The sequence below is a fragment of the Bufo gargarizans genome, chromosome 1 (genome assembly GCF_014858855.1).
Source record: "Bufo gargarizans isolate SCDJY-AF-19 chromosome 1, ASM1485885v1, whole genome shotgun sequence".
Taxonomy (NCBI): domain Eukaryota; kingdom Metazoa; phylum Chordata; class Amphibia; order Anura; family Bufonidae; genus Bufo; species Bufo gargarizans.
In genome coordinates, this window is record NC_058080.1 from 753,774,254 (window position 1) to 753,795,116 (window position 20,863).

General features: G+C 44.2%; 1 protein-coding gene across 1 annotated transcript in view; it reads right to left on the bottom strand.

Moving 5' to 3' along the window:
• Nucleotides 1-20,863, bottom strand: part of LOC122925100 (oocyte zinc finger protein XlCOF22-like) — a 65,975-nt gene that overhangs the window by 4,495 nt on the left and 40,617 nt on the right. The window contains exons 7-8 of the mRNA XM_044276615.1: nucleotides 5,181-5,244; nucleotides 95-333 (exon numbers count right to left, since the gene is read on the bottom strand). Coding sequence (XP_044132550.1) covers nucleotides 318-333; nucleotides 5,181-5,244 — 80 coding nt within the window. The 3' untranslated portion in view covers nucleotides 95-317. The remainder of the gene's footprint in view (nucleotides 1-94; nucleotides 334-5,180; nucleotides 5,245-20,863) is intronic.

Below are 20,863 nucleotides of genomic sequence, written 5' to 3' on the forward strand. Positions count from 1 at the left end.
GGGAGCAGAGGACGCTTAGAGCCTGAGCTCCGTCTGTGGAACTCCACATAGCGGCTAACAGCGACTAAAACTAAGCGATTTTTGCCATACTTACCTGCCCCAGGACGGACTTTACTCCTGCAGCTCTGCTGATGATGACGAGGGGGAAGAAGAAGGGAGCGCAGCCTCAGAAAATGACGGCGTTCTTCAATCCAGCTCCTGGGTCTTCTCAAAATGGCGCCGATTCCCGCCACACAGAGGGAGAGCTCCGTGCCTCTCTTGCAGCGATACCCGACCAGCGATCCTCAGGGTCTCCTTCTTCAGCAGGATCCAGTCCTTCATCTCCACAGGAGACTAAAAAACAAAAAAGGGTGAGTGAACAGCATGCATACAATGCTCCCCTTGATACTTACCCTGCTTCACCAGGCACTGAACCTGGACTTACTGTCACTACAATGCAGGACATGCTGACAGACCTAAAAAAATCTATTCATGGAGATTTTAAAGAGACAATCTCGATTATCCATGCAGATATAGTAGCTATAGGAGAAAGAACTGCACATTTAGAAGAAAAAATGGAGGAGTTTGTTACGGCACATAACTCACTAGTGGATAATCACAATGTGGTTGAGGATGACATTGCAACCATTAAACTTAAAATTGCTGATCTGGAGGATCGCTCCAGAAGGAACAACATCAGATTCAGAAATATTCCTGAAAACGTGATGGACTCTCAGCTGCAAGAATTTATTTCAGATCTTATCGTGTCGTACCTCCCAGATACCCCAGGGTCAGAGTTAATCATTGACCGGGTACATAGGGTTCCTAAACCCAAAGCTCTCCCAGCCTCTGTTCCCAGGGACATCCTTGCTAGGATCCATTTTTATCATCTAAAAGACTCCCTGATGAGGGAAGCTCAAAAACAGAAGAAAGATATTCCTGACAGATTCAGTAATGTTCTCCTTTTTACAGATCTCTCACCAGCGACACTAAGCAGGAGACGTGAATTTCAAATCTACACCAAAGCGCTAAGGGATAACAATATCCCCTACAAATGGGGTTTCCCCGTTAAACTAATTGTGAGATATCAAAACTCATCACATGTTCTAGTTTCTCCTCAGGATGCCTCAGAAGCTTTTTCTAAATGGAACATTATTCTGTCACAAGAGGGCGCCAAAGACAAAGACAACGATAAAGCTATGGACTCTTCTCCCAACAGACCCTCTGCTGATAAGAAACATCTCAACCTAACACCAGAATGGACAAGAGTTGGAAGAACTCCACCATGATTCCAATCCGGGACAGTAAATATAGCTGCCTTTTCTTCTAGCTAATTGCTACGTTCCACAAATCTTTAGGGGTTCCACACCCTGTTGCTTTACCTCTCAGAACACTTTTTCCATCCAAGTGTTCACTCTCCCTAATCCATATTTCCCTTTACGCCTCTCATTCTAAGTGATAGATGTGACGAAACCAACCTCGCCACGGTGTTTTGGAGGGGGCTGGTTGCTAGCCTCTTGCCTCAGGATTATGGCCCATAGTAACTTTTAAACCCCTGAACCTATTCCAGGGAATTTTGGATAGGTTTGTCCCCCAAGTTATACTGTTTAAATTGATGTAAGTTATATGTATGGACAATGTAACCTCACAAAGTTGTAACAACTTATAATAAGTGTAACTTGTCAGCTTGGGAGGAATATGCTGGGTGTGGTTCTATTGTCCCATTGTGTGTTTAAATGGTGATGTCTGTCCTGTTGTCTCCACATGTGTATTGGTGATCTCCCCTTTGTCCTGAGAGATAATTGGATTGTCTTCGGTCGTCTCCCAGGTAGAGAGGAGGAAACCATGATGCATTGTGGGGATATGTTGTATCTGTCCTGTGTCGCAGTCTCCCTTCTGGTCCTCTAGGGGGCGGGAACGATTGGTTGCTGTATTTACATTGTGTGTGTTGTGAATTACTGATTGGTTGGATTTCAAAACCCTGTGGGCAGTACTATGTTTGGTTTTTATCAATAAAAGAGGCTGTACTTGAAGTACAGTCAGATCACTGCTGACCCTCAAGACAGAGCCTTGTCTCGTTATTGGGGGGATTCCCTGTATGCTGTTAGATACTGATTGCCAGGAGTGTAAGCTGATTGGATCCTTTTCCTGTTCGTCTGCTGACAGCTATTTGTGAGGTTCCAGTTTGGAGTGCTATTTTGTATCCAGTTCGGGAGGTTGGTGTTCTGCAGTAGCTGTGCCTGTCTCTCGGAAAGGGGCATATCGCCTAAACGGATTTTAACCCCTTGTCTGCTGAAACGGTGCCGTTACATTGGTGGCAGCAGCGGGATCGTTCCTACAGCCAGAAGGACAGCTACAGGAGACACCATTTCTTTGGATTCTACAATTTAAGGGCAACGCATGTCCCAGTACAGCGACCCTAAAAGCACCAGGATGGAACCAGCAGTGTTATACGAGGAGGAGGACCCGGACTGGAGGGATGCAGACAGAAAGGAAGTCTGGTATGATGCCCTGGAAAATGCCCAGCGGCGGCGAGGTGAGAGTCTCCCCAGTTATGAGCAGCGGCTACAAAAGCGTGTGGCGATGCGGATGGGTCTCTTGGGAGAGCAGCCCCTGGATGACTGGGTAACAGAGCTCCAGAACCTGGTATGTAAGGAGCTTTGGCTAGAGGACGCTTACCAGGCCCTAAGGTGGCATGTCATTCAACATTCCCCCTGGATGGCTGAGCACGACAGACCCGAGGGTGAGGATTATGATGGACCTGGGTTACTATGGGATGCCTTGGAGGAGGACATTGATCTTGGCAGCACGGAGGAGTCTAGGTTTTGGGACATCTACGACTACCGGATGGGCATGCATGATTATGCTGACGAAAGGGAGGTGAGCAAAGACATGATCCACCTGGTAACAAGGGAGTGGGAGCTGGAGCAGACCTACCAACACCTGCTCAGCTCTGTTCATCCCCAACTTACTCGACAAGTAGAGCCAGATCTGCCCTCCTACAACTGGGAAGACTTGCCGGCGATACCCCCTGCTTCCCTACCAACTCCCAAAGTAGGGAACTTCATTGACTGGTTCTGGGAAGACGCCCCGACGGCAGGTAGAGATGGGACCGAAGTCTCTCCACCGGCCCTACAGGGATGCTGGGTAGCCGGCCCAGATCCCCAACTACAACCAGCATTACTAGGAGTGGAGATGGTCGCACCCACTACCCAGCACCAGGCAGCGTTACAGAGAGTTGAGACAGTCGGTCTGACTCCCCAGCAGCAGTGTGTTGTAAAGAGAGAAGAGACAACCGGTCTCTATCCCCAACCACAGGGGGACAGCACCCCTAACTTCGATGGTGCAGATGGGACCGCGGTCTCTGCACCAGGCCTACCAGGATACTGGACGGCCGGTTCAGATCCCCCACCAACTCTGCAGGAATGCCTGGAGGAGGAGGTAAGCGATTCCTCCTCTCCACAGCCGATCTGCAACAAGGTCCTGGGGATAGGATTTCCTGATCCCATCCCAGCGGAAGAGCTGGCATCTGGGCAGAGTGCAGTCGGCCTCTGCCCTCCCCTATCCTCTACTCCAGAGCCGGACTTCCCACAGGCTACCCCAGCGGAAGAGCTGGCCTCTGGGCAGAGCGCAGTCGGCCTCTGCCCTCCCCTATCCTCTTCTTCAGAGCCGGACTCCCCACAAGCGACCCCAGCGGAAGAGCTGGCATCTGGGCAGAGCGCAGTCGGCCTCTGCCCACCAAGTACCTACAGCTCCAAGCTGGAGAACCACAAGGCAGCAAGGAGTCGCAGATGCCCACTCAACAGCTGGGGACATACGGAACAGAGCCAGGCCCCAAAATTCAACAGGTCCAGTATGGGGTTGTGGTTGGACTGCCAGACTAACTCAGGTACTGACCGTGAGGTCAGGTATCTGGTTAGTCTTCCCTGGAAGGGGGAGATGTGTGACGAAACCAACCTCGCCACGGTGTTTTGGAGGGGGCTGGTTGCTAGCCTCTTGCCTCAGGATTATGGCCCATAGTAACTTTTAAACCCCTGAACCTATTCCAGGGAATTTTGGATAGGTTTGTCCCCCAAGTTATACTGTTTAAATTGATGTAAGTTATATGTATGGACAATGTAACCTCACAAAGTTGTAACAACTTATAATAAGTGTAAGTTGTCAGCTTGGGAGGAATATGCTGGGTGTGGTTCTATTGTCCCATTGTATGTTTAAATGGTGATGTCTGTCCTGTTGTCTCCACATGTGTATTGGTGATCTCCCCTTTGTCCTGAGAGATAATTGGATTGTCTTCGGTCGTCTCCCAGGTAGAGAGGAGGAAACCATGATGCATTGTGGGGATATGTTGTATCTGTCCTGTGTCGCAGTCTCCCTTCTGGTCCTCTAGGGGGCGGGAACGATTGGTTGCTGTATTTACATTGTGTGTGTTGTGAATTACTGATTGGTTGGATTTCAAAACCCTGTGGGCAGTACTATGTTTGGTTTTTATCAATAAAAGAGGCTGTACTTGAAGCACAGTCAGATCACTGCTGACCCTCAAGACAGAGCCTTGTCTCGTTATTGGGGGGATTCCCTGTATGCTGTTAGAGACTGATTGCCAGGAGTGTAAGCTGATTGGATCCTTTTCCTGTTCGTCTGCTGACAGCTATTTGTGAGGTTCCAGTTTGGAGTGCTATTTTGTATCCAGTTCGGGAGGTTGGTGTTCTGCAGTAGCTGTGCCTGTCTCTCGGAAAGGGGCATATCGCCTAAACGGATTTAACCCCTTGTCTGCTGAAATGGTGCCGTTACAATAGACATCACAGTTTTTTGTGGTCACTGTTGGACCCTTACCATGTTATTGTTATTTATTATCTACGTTAACTTTTATGTTTTAATTTATTATTATTTTACAAGGTTACATATATGGGACCCACTCCTATCCTATCAAATATCTGAAAACAAAGGTATAATTCCATGGCCCCCTCAATCATCAAACGGTAACATTGGGGTACTTTGCTCTGTAATACTTGTTTTGTTTTTGCACAAACTCAGGGTACTAAATCTAGCAAGATTTTTCTATCTGGAACTTTAAGATGGCTAATAACGGTATAAAGATCCTTTCAACAAATGTTAAAGGTTTGAATAGCCCTTTTAAACGCTCCACTTACTGGAATGAGGTGAGAAGACAGAGAGCTGACATCATCTGCATTCAGGAGTCTCACCTTAATGGGGAAGATTCCCGCAGATTCTGCCACCCCTCTTTTCCACACATCTTTATGTCTCCAGCTACAAAAAAAAAGAGAGGTGTGATTATAGGTTTTAAAAACACTGTCGCTTTTCAGTGTTATAATGTAATATTAGACAAGGAGGGTAGATATATTATAATCATCTGTGACATAAATAACTCCAGATATACAATAGTGAATTTTTATGCTCCAAATTCTGATCAGATAAATTTTATCAAGCGTACCATCAAACTGGCTCAAGAATCCAAACAAGGTTCTCTATTGATATGTGGGGACTTTAATATGTGCCCAGATTCTTCAATTGATAGGCTACCAGCCCATCCTAATTCCCATAAATCCTCATATCTACAAGACTTTCTATTTCAAGAAGGACTTCTTGATATTTGGAGAGTACATCATGAAAATGAAAAAGATTTTACTTTTTTTTCACATCCACATAATACATATTCCAGAATTGATCTTTTTATCTCAGATAAATGGCTTCTTCAAAAAGTGTTAGACGTATCCATTTCTAATATCACGTGGTCAGACCATGCATTTATAACTCTCATACTAGATGACATGTACAACAACAGAGTATATTCACCTTGGAGACTTAATAACTCATTACTCCAAAATTCTATTATTCGTATGGATGTGGAAAACTCGCTTAAAGAATATTTTATGACTAATGATAATAATTTGATATCAGACACCACATTATGGAGTGCACACAAAGCGTTCATCAGAGGGATACTGTTAAAACATGCGGCCATCCAAAAAAAAAAACAGAAGGAAAGCTCTAGATAAACTATTAGCGGACATTAAACATCTAGAGGAATCTTCTAAATCTTCTCTAGATCCGAAAATTCTTAGCAATTTAAAAACAGCCAGACACCACCAGAATTCCATCTTTGTAAAATCAAATCAGACCATTACTCACAAGGTAACAAAGCCTCAAAAATCCTGGCAAACAGAATAAAAAAAAGAGAAACTAAAATAAGAATCCCTTTTTATATGACACGCAAGGCAAAAAATTGTTTAACCCCAAACATATAGCAGAGGAATTCGCAAACTACTACGCAAACCTTTATAACTTAGAATGCTCAGCGGATACTCTCCAACCTACTCCTGAATATATAAACAAATTTCTTAGTGGCATTTCCCTCCCATCTCTGACAGCAAACCAAAAACAAACTCTAAATGCTGGAATCACGCATTCAGAAATCTCTGAAGCAATCCACTCCCTCAAGAATAACAAATCTCCTGGTCCAGACGGTCTCACAAATGAATATTATAAGACCCTCTCGCACATTCTAAACCCCTTCCTGAATAGAACCTTTAATTCAATAGTTGCACAAAAGTCAATACCAAAAGACATGTTAAATGCACTAATCATAACCCTCCCAAAACCTGGTAAGCCGGCGGACACTCCAGCTAATTTCAGACCCATATCACTTTTAAATTCTGATATAAAGATTTTTGCAAAAATTCTAGCAAAAAGGCTATCCAATATTCTACCTTCTTTGATCTCTAATGATCAGATAGGTTTTGTTTCTAATAGGCAATCTTCAGATGGCACTAGAAGATTTATAGACCTTTTGGATGTGGCATATTCTACCCGAACACCTTCTCTGCTTCTATCATTGGATGCAGAGAAGGCATTTGATAGAATACACTGGGATTATATTTATGCAACCTTAAAAAAGTTTGGGTTTGGGGATTTCTACCTAACTGCAGTTATGTCTCTGTATTCTAATCCCAGTGCTTCTATATATTCGTCCAGTTTTCTCTCTGCTCCATTTAATATTAAGAATGGAACCAGGCAAGGTTGCCCTATGTCACCCTTAATATTTGCTCTCGCAATGGAACCTTTCGCAGAACACATTAGATCCTCCCCGCTTATTAGAGGAATAGCAGTAGGAGGCGTAGACCATCGCATAGGTCTCTTCGCAGACGATGTCTTAATTATCACATCTAATCCAGCTACGGCATTATCTGCTATTAATAATATTATTTCCAGGTTTGGTAGAGCTTCCTTCTATAAAGTAAATATAAAAAATCTCAAATATTAGACTTAGGCTTGTCCCCGGCTACCAAACGTCTAATTTCCAACTCATTTAAATTTCCCTGGGCTAACGAGTCCTTGACATACCTGGGTATCCAACTTGCCTTCCCTACTAACAAGCTATTCAAGGTCAATTTCTGGCCTCTATATGATAAAATTAATGATTCCTTAAATAACTTGCGGATGGACTCCCTTTCATGGTTAGGAAGAATTGCTGCGCTGAAAATGGTTATTCTTCCCAAGATTATCTACATGTTCCGTAACATCCCTATAGCCATTCCTTCTGGATACATAACTAGGCTCCAATCTTTAATTAACCGCCACATCTGGGGTAAATTTAAACCTAGAGTGAAATCACTCATTCTTAACAAACCACTTAAAACAGGAGGCCTTAATGTACCTTCTATTAAACATTACCATGCCGCATCTATACTAGATCAATTGAGATATTTGATCAAAGATGACACCACAAAAAAATGGGTATCATTAGAAAAACATATTATGGGCTCCTACAACATAAATATGCGCCTTTCCGCTTCAGCAGCTTTCGGTATCAAAAATAACTCACCACTATCAACTTTGACTGCAATACTAAACACCTGGTACTCTGTTGTTAGAATAGATAAATTAATTACTACCTCCTTTTCTTCAATGCCTCTGAAGGTTTGTAAACTAGCTATTCCAGACATTCATTTAAATAATTGGGTGGAGTTAGGCATTACTGAAGTCAAACAACTATGGAAAGAAGATGTATTTGTAGAGTTTGCCCAACTGCATAGGGATTTTGATATTCCCAATTCAGATTTTTATAAATATCTAAGGTTAAGACACTTACTAAAATCTCCAAGAATTTTTACACACAATGCCAATAACCAAGCATTTCTACAATGGATTCACATGTCCCAAAATTTGGACAAAGGCATCACTAAGGGCTATCTCCTATTGAAAGAGTCGGGCATTAACCCCTTACAACATACCTTGGACCTCTGGAATTCAGACCTGGGTTCTGTCCTCTCGGACTCTGAATGGACTGAAGCCTTCACCTCTGTATCCAAATTGTCTAAATGTTCTGACCACTTAGAAGGGGCAAGGAAAATACTTTATAGATGGTATAGAACCCCTACATATTTAAATAAAATCTTTCCCGAAATCTCCCCGGAATGCTGGAGATGTGGGCAGGTTCCGGGTAATTTTGTTCCGTGATTTATGTTCTATTCTAAATAAAATATTAGAAGTTGGCACCTCCACATCATTGCATTCAGTTTTTATTCACGATTTGTATAGTGTCCCAACTTTTTTGGAATCCGGTTTGTAGTAACACGACATAGATACTGCCATACTGTACCCTGATGGTTGAACAACGTGCAGAATTTGTTTGAAGAAGGACGACACAGATCCTGGAATAAAATCACATGTAAGATCCTCGCGTACGTCATACCGCCAGGCGTAGAGGCGTGCGACCAACAATACGGAGATCCTCTAACTAGCACCGAACAAGTATATCGCCCCCTCCCTAAAAAACTCCATCAATCAAAGCATGTGTTATACTCTTTTATAATTATTCCCTTTTTTTTTTTTTAACGAATTTTCCCATGGTGGTCATAGCTGTGGTGGCCACTAGCTGTAGCCAACACAGAGCACAGAGCCATGGACTGCACTGCCGGCAGTCACCACCGGAGGGAGCCTGCACCATCCAATGCTGCTCCATTGACTGCATTGACTCCAGTAGCCACCAGGGGGAGCCCACACAGTAATCGGCCGCCTGCAGCTCGGGCAGACTGCGGAGGAGACATGGGCCAGTGCGGGCATGGGGGGCATGAGGGAGGAGAAACCAATCTGCTGCCGGGGATCCTGCCAAACTAGTGGCACAGCGGCCCGTGCCAGACGTTAAGGTGGGAGAGAAATTCGAATCGGGATCACGCTGATCCCTGCACCCTACGATTCATGCCACGTGGGAGCTGGAGCTGCCTGGCAGACGCTCCGATGCAGTGTGGCTCTCTCTTACCTAGGGAGCCGGCACTGCCGGCCGGACTTGTGAACCGAGACTGCAATGTGGCAGTCACTTACCTGATCTAGTAACTTGCGCACAAAAAACGAACTTCTAGGACCAGACGCAATCCTCACGCACGGAACGAGGCCAGAGTTTGACACGTCGTTCATTGAAGGAGGGGCAGAGGTGCCATGATATAGGCAACCGTGCCCCTCCCACAAATACAGGCCAATGATTCGGGCTTAACACATATACACAGCTCTCTACTGTATGCTTTATATATACACAGCTCTGCGCTGTATGCTTTATATATACACAGCTCTGTACTGTATGCGTTATATATACACAGCTCTGCGCTGTATGCTTTATATATACACAGCTCTGTACTGTATGCTTTATATATACACAGCTCTGTGCTGTATGCTTTATATATACACAGCTCTGTACTGTATGCTTTATATATACACAGCTCTGCACTGTATGCTTTATATATACACAGCTCTGCGCTGTATGCTTTATATATACACAGCTCTGTGCTGTATGCTTTATATATACACAGCTCTGTACTGTATGCTTTATATATACACAGCTCTGTACTGTATGCTTTATATATACACAGCTCTGCGCTGTATGCTTTATATATACACAGCTCTGCGCTGTATGCTTTATATTTACACAGCTCTGCACTGTATGCTTTATATATACACAGCTCTGTGCTGTATGCTTTATATATACACAGCTCTGTGCTGTATGCTTTATATATACACAGCTCTGTACTGTATGCTTTATATATACACAGATCTGTACTGTATGCTTTATATATACACAGCTCTGCGCTGTATGCTTTATATATACACAGCTCTGCGCTGTATGCTTTATATATACACAGCTCTGTGCTGTATGCTTTATATATACACAGCTCTGCACTGTATGCTTTATATATACACAGCTCTGTGCTGTATGCTTTATATATACACAGCTCTGTACTGTATGCTTTATATATACACAGCTCTGCACTGTATGCTTTATATATACACAGCTCTGCGCTGTATGCTTTATATATACACAGCTCTGTGCTGTATGCTTTATATATACACAGCTCTGTACTGTATGCTTTATATATACACAGCTCTGTACTGTATGCTTTATATATACACAGCTCTGCGCTGTATGCTTTATATATACACAGCTCTGCGCTGTATGCTTTATATTTACACAGCTCTGCACTGTATGCTTTATATATACACAGCTCTGTGCTGTATGCTTTATATATACACAGCTCTGTGCTGTATGCTTTATATATACACAGCTCTGTACTGTATGCTTTATATATACACAGATCTGTACTGTATGCTTTATATATACACAGCTCTGCGCTGTATGCTTTATATATACACAGCTCTGCGCTGTATGCTTTATATATACACAGCTCTGTGCTGTATGCTTTATATATACACAGCTCTGTGCTGTATGCTTTATATATACACAGCTCTGCGCTGTATGCTTTATATATACACAGCTCTGCGCTGTATGCTTTATATATACACAGCTCTGCACTGTATGCTTTATATATGCACAGCTCTGTGCTGTATGCTTTATATATACACAGCTCTGCGCTGTATGCTTTATATATACACAGCTCTGTACTGTATGCTTTATATATACACAGCTCTGCACTGTATGCTTTATATATACACAGCTCTGCGCTGTATGCTTTATATATACACAGCTCTGTGCTGTATGCTTTATATATACACAGCTCTGTGCTGTATGCTTTATATATACACAGCTCTGTACTGTATGCTTTATATATACACAGCTCTGCGCTGTATGCTTTATATATACACAGCTCTGCGCTGTATGCTTTATACAGTCAGGTCCATAAATATTGGGACAGCGACACAATTCTAACATTTTTGGCTCTATACACCACCACAAAGGATTTGAAATGAAACGAACAAGATGTGCTTTACCTGCAGACTGTCAGCTGTAACTTGAGGGTATTTACATCCAAATCAGGTGAACGGTGCAGGAATTACAGCAGTTTGCATCTGTGCCTCCCACTTGTTAAGGAACCAAAAGTAATGGGACAATTGGTTTCTCAGCTGTTCCATGGCCAGGTGTGTGTTATTCCCTCATTATCCCAATTACAATGAGCAGATAAAAAGTCAAGAGATTACCACTCACAACCAGGCAGAGACTTCTCTAAGGTACATCTGTGGCAGAATATTTCGAAATAAAATTACCTTCACACGGCTTAGATGCATAAAAAGTTTACTAAACTACGATAACATACATTATATATATTGTGAGGTAGTGATGGGCCTCATGGCTGCTAGGGGAGATTCATGGCAGGAGTTTCCATGTCTTCCCCGTCAGTCATCAATTCTGAGGCAGCACCAGGTGCCACAATGAGTCTGGGATAAGAGCCCAGCCCAGATCGTCAGTCAAGAGAGAGAGTCTTGGTTCAACAGAGGCCCTGCTAGAGGCTCTGGAAGGGTGGTCTTAGCCGGGCTGGCTGGGGGGCCACAGGGCTAGGTGTTAGCCTGAACTTTGGGGGACTCCGCGTGGTCTGGGAATTGACGGTCGCTAGGCCAGAGTCAAGTGGACTTCTGGGCCACAATCCCCCAAAGGTACTGGACTTTGTTACAGCCTGGAAGTGCTGGAGTACTGGCTAAGAAACCACATGTTGGTACCGTGTGTGAACGGCGCTATAAGTGAGGTAGGATTATTCCTGTTTAGTTAGAGCCCAGACAGGCAAGGCGTTTGTTTTGTTATTTTTGTTTGGCTGTTGTGAAAATAAACCTGACGTTTGGACCTGCAATCTGGCTGTTGTGGACATAATTCTGAGAATGACTACCGAAAAAGAGCTAATCCCTCACATTTGGTGGAGAATGCGGGCAGCCATCTGTGCTGAAAAGTAAGAGGCAACGTAATTGCTAGAGGCAACAGCAACCCGGGAGCCTGTTTTTTAGTTGGACCAGGTGCTGCTGGTGATATCTGGACTTTTTTTTTGTGGTGCAAAGTGTGTTGAGCTTAACCCCTTAAGGACACAGCCTTATTTCACCTTAAGGACCAGGCCATTTTTTGCAAATCTGACCAGTGTCACTTTAAGTGGTGATAACTTTAAAACACTTTGACTTATCCAGGCCATTCTGAGATTGTTTTTTCGTCACATATTGTACTTCATGACACTGGTAAAATGCTCTTTCTCTACTTCTGTAATACATAGTAATACCCCCCAAAATTGTGATGACTTTACATTCCCCATATGTCTACTTCATGTTTGAATTATTTTGGGAATGATATTTTATTTTTTGGGGATGTTACAAGGCTTAGAAGTTTAGAAACAAATCTTGAAATTTTTCAGAAATTTACAAAAACCCAATTTTTAGGGACCACTACAGGTCTGAAGTCACTTTGCGAGGCTTACATAATAGAAACCACCCAAAAATGACCCCATTCTATAAACTACACCCCTCAAGGTATTCAAAACTGATTTTACAAACTTTGTTAACCCTTTAGGTGTTGCACAAGAGTTATTGGCAAATGGGGATGAAATTTGAGAATTTCATTTTTTTGCCTAATTTTCAATTTTAACCCATTTTTTCCACTAACAAAGCAAGGGTTAACAGCCAAACAAGACTGTATCTTTATTGTAAACTACTGTACGGCCACACAGCGGGGCGTAGAGTGAAAGGTGCACCGTTTGGTTTTTGGAAGGCAGATTTTGCTGGACTGTTTTTTTGACACCATGTCCCATTTGAAGCCCCCTGATGCACCCCTAGAGTAGAAACTCCATAAAAGTGACCCCATCTAAGAAACTACACCCCTCAAGGTATTCAAAACTGATTTTACAAACGTTGTTAACCCTTTAGGTGTTGCACAAGATTTAATGGAAAATAGAGATACAATTTCAAAATTTCACTTTTTTGGCAGATTTTCCATTTTAATATTTTTTTTCCAGTTACAAAGCAAGGGTTAACAGCCAAACAAAACTCATTATTTATGGCCCTGATTCTGTAGTTTACAGAAACACCCCATATGTGGTCGTAAACTGCTGTACGGGCACACGGCAGGGCGCAGAGGGAAAGGAATGTCATACAGTTTTTGGAAGGCAGATTTTGCTGGACTGTTTGCTTTTTACACCATGTCCCATTTGAAGCCCCCCTGATGCACCCCTAGAGTAGAAACTCCAGAAAAGTGACCCCATTTTAGAAACTACGGGATAGGGTGGCAGTTTTTTTTGGAATTTGTTTAGGGTACATATGATTTTTGGTTGCTCTATATTACACTTTTGTGCGGCAAGGTAACAAGAAATAGCTTTTTTGGCACCGTTTTTTTTGTTATTTACAACATTCATCTAACAGGTTAGATCATGTGGTAATTTTATAGAGCAGGTTGTCACGGACATGGCGATACCTAATATGTATACAATTTTTTTTATTTATGTAAGTTTTACACAATGATTTCATTTTTAAAACAAAAAAAAAGTTTTAGTGTCTCCACAGTCTAAGAGCCATAGTTTTTTCAGTTTTTGGGCGATTATCTTAAGTAGGGTCTCATTTTTTGCGGGATGAGATGACGGTTTTACTGGCACTATTTTTGGGTGCATATGAATTTTTGATCGCTTGCTATTACACTTTTTGTGTCGTAAGATGACAAAAAATGGCTTTTTTTACACCGTTTTTATTTTTATTTTTTTACGGTGGTCACCTGAGGGGTTAGGTCATGTGATATTTTTATAGAGCCGGTCGATACAGATGCGGCGATACATAAAAAAAAAAGTATACATATTAGGTAAGTTTTACACAATGATTTAATTTTTGAAACAAAAAAAATCATGTTTTAGTGTTTCCATAGTCTAAGAGCCATAGTTTTTTCAGTTTTTGGGCGATTATCTTGGGTAGGGTATGATTTTTTTGGGATGAGATGACTGTTTGATTGTTACAATTTTGGCGTGCATGCGACTTTTTTGATCACTGTTATTACCTTTTTTGGGAAGTAAGGTGGGCAAAATTTCAATTTCATCATAGTTTTCTATTTTTTATTTTTATGGCGTTCACCATTCGGGTAAAGTAACATGACGGTTTTATAGATCAGGTCGTTACGGACGCGGCGATACCAAACATGTGTAGGGAATTTTATTTTTTTCACTTTTAATCAGTAATAAATATGTTTTTTTATTTTAACATTTTTTTTCACTTTTTTTTTACCCAGACCCACTTGGTTCTTGAAGATCCAGTGGGTCTGATGTCTGTATAATACAGTACAGGACACTATATAGGGTACTGTACTGTATTTTACTTACACTTTGTCTGAACAGATCTATGCCTTTAGCACAGATCTGTTCAGCACCATGGACAGCAGGATGCCTGAGAAAGCGTCCTGTTATCATGGGAACCTTCCCCGTCTGCCACAACTTCGCAGACGGGGAAGGGTAAGGACGGGGGCTGTCTGGGGGCTCTCTCCCTCTCCATCAGGGGGCTGCAAAGGCACAGCAGCCCCCCGATGGGAGAGGGAGGGAGCTCCCTGAGCTGTTAACCTTTTCCATACAGCGGTCCGTACGGACCGCGGTATGGAAAGGGTTAAACGGCTGACATCGCATCACAGATGTCAGCCGTTTATACCAGGGTGTCAGCAATGTGCTGACACTCTGGTATAACCACTAGCCACCAACGATTATTCAAGGGGAGGCGGGCGGGAGATCGCGATCCCGCCTGCCGCACTGCCCGCCTCCAGCACCGCCCGCAACCCCCTCCCTGCACCTTCCACCGGGCTAAAATCATTCAGGGGTGCAGGGGGGGGGGGTGATAAATATATATTTTAGGAATACTAAAGTTTCTGATCCCCGCGGTCAGGGACCCCGGGGATCAGAAACTGCAGAAAGCGCAACAAACCGCAGGTCTGAATTGACCTGCGGTTTGTTGCGATCGCAGACATAGGGGGTTAAAGGGTCAGAGCCGTAATTTACAGAGACTCACCGATGGAAATTTTGGTCAAAATAGTGACCTTGGTGAAAGGCGGTCCGGTTTGGCAGAAAACCAAGGCCACAGAGGAAGTAATGGAGCAGCTGGTACGGGAAACTAATTCTTTGTTGAGTAAGCCGAGTGCTGCACCTGGAGAGGCTGCTCTGAACTGGGCTGAGAGTCGAGTGCCGGAGGAAAAGTGGATGTATGCTGTTGCCAAGGGCAACCGCCGGGAAGACAAGAAGATGGAGAACAGTGCAGTTTTCCGGAGTTCCTATATCACCTGCGACTGTGCCCAGAGTCCTAAAGGGTGCGGCTGGAGTGACCGTCCAGGAAAAGTCGGGACTCCAGGCCATGCTGTTTCTGGTGGTAACGGTTGCGGTAAGGACTCTGCCGGTTTTCGGGATAACAGGAACCAAGAGACGGCTGGTGAACTTGGTAGAGACATCCTGGGAATTTCATCATCTCCCGACACTACCGAATTCACGACGTCAGGCGTTAAGACTGTTCCTGTTAATACATACAATGTTGTCAACTGGCGCTTCACCACATAGAAATCGCAGCGGTGTTCTAGCAGTCCCGTAACCTGCTATGTAGAGTAATGTGCAGACCAGCTGTACAAAACACAGATATATAACTATATGAAAAAATGCAACACTGCGTGCTATAGTACAAATAAATAGCCAAAAAACTACACAGAGCGCCTTCCTCCTTATCACGCAATTGAACAGAACCGCTACAAACATATATCTCTGTGTCCAGGTCCTACCTTCACTCAGATGTGTCTATTGCAATACGGTGTTCTGCGACGGTCCACGTGTCTTTTCTGTATATGATACAGAGCAGGGGGAGCAGATCCAGGGGAGGGTGGCTGTAGCATGGGCTGTATATTAATATTAAAGTATTGGGAATTCGCCCCGGCCGGTGGCAGAATATACCCGTTACCTGTTATGCTGACGCTCACGTCTGAGCGGGTGACGTCACCGCAGGTGAGCTACGGATAGCAGTGGGGATCAAACTGCCTACACGTTTCGAGTACAAACGGTACTCTTTGTCAGGGAATGTTACACTCACTGCGTTCGTTCTTGTCATTTATAGTCCATGCTGTCCATCTCTCCCTCCCCCCGGTCTCCGTAATTACTATTCAAAACCAAATAATTCAATTTCTGAGTTTAAGCCCTATATCCTTAAAAAAATTGTTAGAAAATATTGGGATATATTGAAAGAAGACAAAATTGTAGGTAATCTCATACCAGCAAGACCAGTCTTCATATATAAAAGGGCAACCAACATAGGCAGTAAGATTGCTTCAACTAGTAAAGGAGCAGGAATATTGGGTAAAAAGATCAATATAAAAGGAAATCTCCCACAAGGCTTCTTTCCCTGTAAAAGATGTGCCCCATGCAGAAGTATAGCAAAAAATACAGCTAAAATACAGCACATAAAAAACCATGAGGGCACCTTTGAACAAAAGATAAGGGGACATATCTCCTGTAATACAGAAGGGGTAATTTATGCCATCAAATGCCCCTGTGATAAACTTTACATTGGACGTACTAAGAGAAAATTAAAAAAACGTATTAGTGAACATATGAACAATATAAAGAAAAAATCTATAGGACATCCCTTATCTAGGCATTTTACAAAGGTACATAGAGGACAATTAGAAGGTATGTCTTTTATGGGTATAGAAAAGATAGAAATGGATGCTCGGGGTGGAGGCTATATAAAGAAGCAATCAAAAAAAGAGACAGAATGGATATTTAATCTAGACACAATGTTGCCAAAGGGCTTAAACTCAGAAATTGAATTATTTGGTTTTGAATAGTAATTACGGAGACAGGGGGGAGGGAGAGATGGACAGCATGGACTATAAATGACAAGAACGAACGCAGTGAGTGTAACATTCCCTGACAAAGAGTACCGTTTGTACTCGAAACGTGTAGGCAGTTTGATCCCCACTGCTATCCGTAGCTCACCTGCGGTGACGTCACCCGCTCAGACGTGAGCGTCAGCATAACAGGTAACGGGTATATTCTGCCACCGGCCGGGGTGAATTCCCAATACTTTAATATTAATATACAGCCCATGCTACAGCCACCCTCCCCTGGATCTGCTCCCCCTGCTCTGTATCATATACAGAAAAGACACGTGGACCGTCGCAGAACACCGTATCGCAACAGACACATCTGAGTGAAGGTAGGACCTGGACACAGAGATATATGTTTGTAGCGGTTCTGTTCAATTGCGTGATAAGGAGGAAGGCGCTCTGTGTAGTTTTTTGGCTATTTATTTGTACTATAGCACGCAGTGTTGCATTTTTTCATATAGTTATGTTCCTGTTAATAGTTTTGTGGCAGTCCCAGGGACGGTGAGCCGGCCGCAGTGGAAACCGGCTGGGTCGGTGACTGAAAAGTCACTGAAGCGAGAAACTCAAAAGTGTATGACATTGGCAAAAACACAGGCGGGTAAGCCTGTTGCGGTTACTCCCTTACAGGAACCTGCAGGGGAGAAGGTTTATGGGTCGCCCAAAGAGCCTGTGATCCAAGCTAGATTTGGGGTGGTAAAAGTCAGAGATCCCATGCTAGCCCGGGTAAGAGGTAGCATGATAGCCGCCCAAGAGACTGATAGAATTATGTGGATAATACAGAGTATCAGGTGGTTCTCACTCAGGGGGGAGTCTCCAGTGAGAACTGGGACTTGTGAACCTGATGTTACAAATAGCTCATACATGAGGAAATGGCGGGCCATAATTTTCCCTTATGCTTGGAGGTTTTGAGTAATAGAGACACTTCTGCAGAGAGTGACAAAACTCCTGCAGAACCTGTACCTATCCCTTTAAATTATAATGTGAAGGATCTGCACATTGAGAACAAGGCTGCAGATAAGATGCAAAGTGAAAGTGTCAAGTTACTTGAACGGCATAATGACTGTGAATTTTTGCAAAAGATGTGAATTGATGTTAAGGTGCTCGTACATGAGGAGAAGTGGGGCCATGGTTTCCTTTTGGTATGGAGACTGTAGGAAAACACTTCTGCAGCTAGTGGTGAAACTCCTGCAGAAGTGGTTTCTAGCCCTTTAAATGAAGTGACCATTAGAAACAATGGTGATGATAAAATGCAAAATGAAAATGTGACGTCTTGTGAAATAGGTGATGATAATGACATGCCTCTTCTGTTGCAGGAAAAATAATAAAAAAAGGCAGAAGGGTTGATAAATATTGTGAGCACAGAGTGGAGCATTCCTACACTGGCAAAAGAGCAAAAAAGGGTGGCAGTCCTGGAGGGTGTGCCAGAGGTGGATATGCAGTTTCCACCGTGTTCTATGGTTAATAAGGTAATGTCCCAGGTAAGGATTAACTCGTCAGTGCCCCTAGAGGTCAGCGTTAATAATGACTGTGGTGAAACCAACCTCGCCACGGTGTTTTGGAGGGAGCTGTTTACCAGCCTCCTGCCCTGGGATTATGGCCCCATAAGTAATTGGGTCTTAAGGCACTTGGGACGGAGCCCTCTGTCCCTGGATTGCATCATTTGCCTTACTTGCTTGGATGAAGCACATGGTGAGAACAATAGATAGCGGCCATTTTACCTCACAGACACTGTTCTGACTTTCCACACGGTGCTATCTTGCCTGTATTTGGTGCACAGAGACATCATTCAGTAGTTTGAAACTACCAAACAGGGGACACATTTATTAGTGACTATTTTTGGTATAACTTGTATATTTTCTGTGTAACTGTATCTTCCAAACTACTGAACGGATGTGGGTGAATTTTGGACATGTGGTTCACCAAGATCCCCCGGTTCCGAGGATATATTGGTTATGGGGTTATTGCATGTTTTGGGGTTCCTGTGATATGTTTTATAAAATTGTATGTTATGTGAGGGCACCCAGATAGCTAATATTTTTGTATTCGTGTATTCTGAGTGCCATTCACCTAATGATATGCACTCAGACTTGAGCTATCTGGGGATATGTTAAACGTCTGTGTTTGCTGTGGGGGTGTGCCATTGTGTGTTTAAATGGTGATGTCTGTGCTGTTGTCTCCACATGTGTATTGGCGATCTCCCTTTGTCCTGAGAGATAATTGGATTGTCTTCGGTCGTCTCCGGGACAGAGGGGAGGAAACCATGATGCATTGTGGGGATATGTTGTATCTGTTCTGTATTTGCAAAACTGTAATAAAAACCAGGCTGGGTGTGCCAGCACATCAGACCACTGTTTGACCCTCAAGACGGAGCCTTGTCTCGTTATTGGGGGGATTCCCTATATGCTGTTGGAGACTGATTGCCAGGAGTGTAAGCCGAGTGTACGCTTTTCCTGTTCGTCTGCCGGCAGATATTTGTGAGGTTCCAGTTTGGAGTGCTATTTTGTATCCAGTTCGGGAGGTTGGTGTTCTGCAGTAGCCGTGCCTGTCTCTCGGAAAGGGGCATATCGCCTAAACGGATTTTAACCCCTTGTCTGCTGAAACTGTGCCGTTACATTGGTGGCAAGCAGCGGGATCGTTCCTACAGCCAGAAGGACAGCTACAGGAGACACCATTTCTTTGGATTCTACAATTTAAGGGCAACGCATGTCCCAGTACAGCGACCCTAAAAGCACCAGGATGGAACCAGCAGTGTTATACGAGGAGGAGGACCTGGATGGCCGGGATGCATTAAGGAAAGGCATCTGGTACCAGGCCCTGGATAATGTACAATACCAGCGAGGTGAGAGTCTCCCCAGTGAAGAGCAGCGGTTGCAGAAGCAAGTGGCCCTGCGGATGTCCTTCCTGGGAGAGCAGCCCCTGGAGGAATGGGTGATAGAACTACAGCACCGGGTATGGCAGGAGCTATGGCTGGAGGATGCATACCAAGCGCTTTGGTGGTATGTGGCACAGTTTATACCCTGGACAGCTGAGCATGACAAGCCAGAGGGAGAGGATTTTGATGGTCCTGGCTTGTTATGGGAGTCCTTTGCAGAGCCTGACTTCGGGAGCCCTGCACAGTCCAGACTTCAGGACATTTTTTATGAGAGGGAGGCTAGGCATGAGTGGGATGACCCCCATGAAGTAGAGAAAGACCTGGCTCACCTAGCAACCCTGGAGTGGGAACTGGAGCAGGACTACCGAGATCTCTTCCACTCCATTGAGAAGGCTCAGCAGGACGGTAAGGTGACAGACCCAGATCCAGACCCATTCAGCTGGGCAGATATTGTAGAGTGTTACTGGGAAGGACCCCAGGTGGCCGGTAGAGATGGGACCGGGGTCTCTCCGCCGGTCCTGCAGGGAATTGGGAGCCTAGTCTTCATCCCCCAGCAGCAGAGTGATATGCCGGGAAGGCTGTGTGAAGTGCAGGGAGAGGAGAGCAACGTCCTCCCTCCCCAGCGGCAGGCTGAGTTACAGGGGGCAGAGGTAGTTGTTCCTGCCCCCCAGCAGCAGCATGATTTTTTGGGAATTGGGAGCCGAGTCTCCATTCCCCAGCGGCAGACGGAGTTACAGGGGGCAGAGACAGTCGGTCCTGTCCCCCAGCGGCAGAGTGTCCTACAGGGGATAAAGAGCCCAGTCTCCTTTCCCCAGCAGCAGGACACTGTATTGGGAGCGGAGGCGGTCGGTCACCCTCCCCAGCGGCTGGAAGTATGTATGGGAGAGGAGCACGTTACCCCCTCTCCCCAG